The 3,978-nt window shown below is 47.0% G+C and overlaps 1 protein-coding gene across 2 annotated transcripts; it reads right to left on the bottom strand.

Moving 5' to 3' along the window:
- Positions 1-634: 634 nt before the first annotated feature.
- On the bottom strand, positions 635-3,717 carry LOC131127585 (uncharacterized). 2 transcript variants are annotated; one of them, XM_058069629.2, is made up of 2 exons: positions 3,151-3,717; positions 635-2,752 (listed from the first exon to the last, which is right to left on the bottom strand). In XM_058069629.2, the coding sequence occupies exons 1-2, from the start codon at positions 3,224-3,226 to the stop codon at positions 1,404-1,406; spliced, it is 1,425 nt and encodes a 474-aa protein (XP_057925612.2). In that variant the 5' UTR covers positions 3,227-3,717; the 3' UTR covers positions 635-1,403. The 2 variants fall into 2 exon arrangements, with proteins under 2 accessions (XP_057925612.2, XP_057925613.2); XM_058069630.2 differs by having other exon boundaries at positions 3,277-3,715.
- Positions 3,718-3,978: the final 261 nt, after the last annotated feature.

The raw sequence follows: 3,978 nt of genomic DNA, 5'->3' as shown, positions 1-3,978 counted from the left end.
CATGATGACCAGAGAGCTACGTTCCAATCATAAACTGTATAAGGTTCCTGAAATATTGTGACAGGTCAATAACACTCAATAGGTTATTAGTTAGGCCTATACATTTTTTCAATCGTGCAATAAATATTTTCCAATGAAAATAATTTTAAAAATATTAGCAAAAATTAATCATATTTTTAATGACCTCTCATGGCCCACACTGGCCTACACCATGACCCCCCCACCACCCCCGCCGGTGCAGCCCTGCTGTTTGTGTGATGATGCCTTCAAACGCACCGGTAACGTTACAGTACGCCTGCTGGCTCTGTGTGGTGAGTCTGTAGAGCTGGTCCATTGCACCTCCTGTCGGCCAGCACCATGGAACTGACTTTTCCACGGAAGGTGGCTGAGGAGTGTGACCCGTCTGTAGTCGGAAAACACTCTCCGCTCACCACCAGCCCAGTCTGCCAATCCAGAGGTACTGCTCCGGACTTCCATGCAATGTTGATGAGGGTCCCACACGCCATCCATGCTCCATAGGACTCCTTCTTCAGCCTGATGGCAGCCCAACCTCTGGTGTCCACCATCGGGTGGGGCCCTACCGCCACCCTTTCCGAGACGAACCAACAGAAATAACAACTTTCCACAAGTCGGCTCGCATAGAACATGATCAACAGCTTTTACTTCCAAAAAGAAACACATTCTGGCCATTCAAATACATCATTTCTGTTGTAACACTATCCATACACAATATACTCATGCATTACATGTACATTACTGTACTACAAAGCCTCCGCTCTTGGGACTAACCCAGTCATTACAGTAGATGTACTATTGAGTAGTTACTGGGGAACTAATGAACAGTTTCTGAGAAATTAATGAGTAGTTACTGAAGAACTAATGAGTAGCTACTGATGCTAGGGAACTAATGAATAGTTATTGGGAACTACTGAATAGTTACTGAGGAACTAATGAGTAGTTACTGGGGAACTAATGAGTAGTTATTGGGGAACTACTGAATAGTTACTGGGGAACTAATGAGTGCTTACTGTGGAACTAATGAGTAGTGACTGGGAACTAATGAGTAGTTACTGGGGAACTAATGAATATGACGATGATGGGTAACTCCACCTCCCTGTTTGACGCCTCACCGCCAGATGCCTTTTAACGTCACGGCCAGGTCAACAAGACGGTAGATGTCGAAGTATGGAATGCATGAGGACATGAGCGCTATCGGCGGCATGAAGGATATATTGAGTGCAGCATCGACGGTGGCTGCAGGTTGCCGATGAGCAACAAACGCTCTCTCCATCCAACCTTTCATACGACAAAGCAAAGGAGGAACCAACACACTGCGTGTCGCTTACAATACCCGTGCCATCTACGCACATTTCATGCCAACGTTCTGGTGTCATGCTGGAGGTTCACGCATCATCAGGGAGATGATCGTCCTTGTCTGAGGCCGATCCCCCTGCGTGCGACCTCATGTGATACACAAGGCCTGACCTGTGAGAGAATCTTTTGCCACACTTGGAGCAAAAAAAGGGTTTTTCTCCTGTGTGCGTTGTCATGTGTGATGCCATGGTGGACCTCTGAGAAAATCTCTTACCACAAACTGAGCAGCTGAAGGGTTTTTCCCCAGTGTGTGTCCTCATGTGTGACGCCATGTTTGACCGTTCCGAGAACACTTTATCACAAACTGAACAATGAAAGGGTTTTTCTCCCGTATGAGTCCTCATGTGTGACGCTATGTTTGACCTTTCAGAGAATCCTTTCCCACAAATGGAACAACTAAAAGGTTTTTCTCCAGTGTGTTTAGTCATGTGTGATACCAAGCACGACTTTCGAGTGAATCGGTCCTCACAAACTGAGCAACTAAAAGGTTTCTCTCCGGTGTGGGTCCTCATGTGTGATGCCATATTTGACCTATGAGAGAATCCTTTACCACAAACGGAACAACTGAAAGGTTTTTCTCCTGTGTGCATTCTCACATGTGAGTCCAGAAGTGACTTTCGAGCGAAGTCTTCACCACAAACGGAGCAAATAAAGGCTTTTTCTCCAGTGTGTGTTTGCATGTGTGTCGTCAGTGTGAACCTGTGAGCAAATTTACTGTCACAAACGGAGCAACTGAAAGGTTTTTCTCCAGTGTGTGTTCTCATGTGTCGCATCAAAGTGGACCTCATGGCAAATTTTGAGCCACAAAAGGAGCAGCTAAAGGGTTTGTCCCCGGTGTGTTTTCGCATGTGCCGAGTCAGTTTGCTCGGGTGAAAAAAGTTGTTAGCACAAACCGAGCAGTTCAAACACGTTTTACCCATCTTCTTTTTCGAGTGTTTGTTGTCAGCGTGAGTCCTCGTTTCTCCTTCACATTCTGGATCGCCGCTCAGAGCTTCCTCATCCTCAGGAGAGTGTGACGTGTGTTTGCTATCTGACAGCAAAGCTGAGAGCTTGACTGAGAGTGGTTCTTCTCCATCATCTTCTATCTTCACAGGGACGTGGGGAGGCTTGACATCTTCCTGCTTCAAGGCGGAGCACCCACACTGCGGCTGAGATAGACGTTCTTCTCGATGACCAATTAGCCGGTGCACATCTGAAGCACACGACCGACGTGAGGACTCGGGTGGCTCTTCAGTCTTCACAGGGATGACGGTCAGAGGCAACCTGGTGAGATCGGCCTCCTCCTCCTGCTGAGTGACCCACAGATCCTCCTGTTCCTCTTTAATCAAGGTGCAGCACCCCACCCGTTCTTCTTGACGGCCAACCAGCTGTTGGACGTCTGCAGAACACAAAGACACTTTAATCAGAGGTTAGGGTGCAGGAATGTGTCAGGTCAGGTAGGGGCTCAGGCAGAACACAAGAAAGACCCAGGTCATTGTGGTGCATGAGAACAGCAGCAAACATGTCAACAATAAACATGGAAATCATTTTACAACAATAAAGGGAAAAAAGTCAGACTGCAATGAAAAGCAGTCCCAATTTTTCCAGAATAAACTCACTCATTTTAGTGGCAGAGGTGAAATATTAAAAGGGAGGAATTAGGGGAATGAAGTCACATAAAAAATATGTATGGACGTGATATCACCAATATCGTCCAGAACGCACACATCCGGAGGGTGGCGTTATTGCATCCACCGTTAAAACAGCAAGAAAAAGAAGAAGAAGAAGACCGCCCACTCATATTCCCATTGGCTGTTGAGGTGAAATCAACATGGCGGCCGTCCGTCTGCGTCTCCGGGACCATAAGTGACATTTTAGATTATTCCGTGCTGCTACGGGATCTTCCCGACAGGAAGGAAATACCTTCAAGTCGTGGCACACTTCCATCCTTGCTAACAGCTTCCAGTTGTTGTCGAAGTCGCTCCTTCTCGTCTCTGGTTCCAGAAAGTTCCCCCTCGTAGGACGCTACGGTTCTTTCAAACAGCGCCAATATCTCCTCGGCCGCCGCCATTAGTCGCTCCTTCACCAACTCTTTCACTCTCGTTCGAGAAGGTTCCCCTTCGTACGAGGCCGTCGTTCTCTGGAACCTTGCAAATACTTCATCAGCCGCCGCCATTAGTCGTTCCTTCACCAACTCCTTCCACATTTCCGAGGTTTTGGAGCTCGTCGCCTTCCCCCTTTGTCTCGCGTCTGGTGCTTCTCTTCGTCTTTGATTGAGGTTTTAGGCTCATCCGTGACGTCACACTACTGCTATCTTGCGGAGGTATGGAAAACTGCCCAAATTGGAAAGAAGGGAACCCCGGCAGGTTCTGGATAGCCCGACGCTATGTTAATATTATGGGATGCATTACGGTCCATGCTCAGTTTCTGACTCATCCTTTCCACGTTTATCTCTTAATTATGACTTTCTTATCGTAATTATAACCTTTAATCTCATAATTAGGACTTTTTATTTCATAATTATAGTAATTATCTCAGGGCTGCACTGCGGTCGAGTAGTTAGTGCGCAGACCTCACAGCAAGGGTTCAATTCCACCCTCGGCCATCTCTGTGTGGAGTTTGCAT

Source organism: Doryrhamphus excisus, linkage group LG3 (assembly GCF_037039965.1).
Source record: "Doryrhamphus excisus strain RoL-2023G ecotype Guam linkage group LG3, RoL_Dexc_Guam_v1.1, whole genome shotgun sequence".
Taxonomy (NCBI): Eukaryota; Metazoa; Chordata; class Actinopteri; order Syngnathiformes; family Syngnathidae; genus Doryrhamphus; species Doryrhamphus excisus.
The sequence above is the reverse complement of the archived record's forward strand: the minus strand, read 5'-3'. Positions and strand labels throughout refer to the sequence as shown.

Coding starts and splice junctions, on each gene's coding strand:
- LOC131127585 (XM_058069630.2), bottom strand. CDS start 3,559: ATGTGGAAGGAGTTGGTGAAGGAACGACTAATGGCGGCGGCTGATGAA. Junction 2,753..3,276: donor AAGTGTGCCACGACTTGAAG/GTATTTCCTTCC, acceptor TGTGTTCTGCAG/ACGTCCAACAGCTGGTTGGC.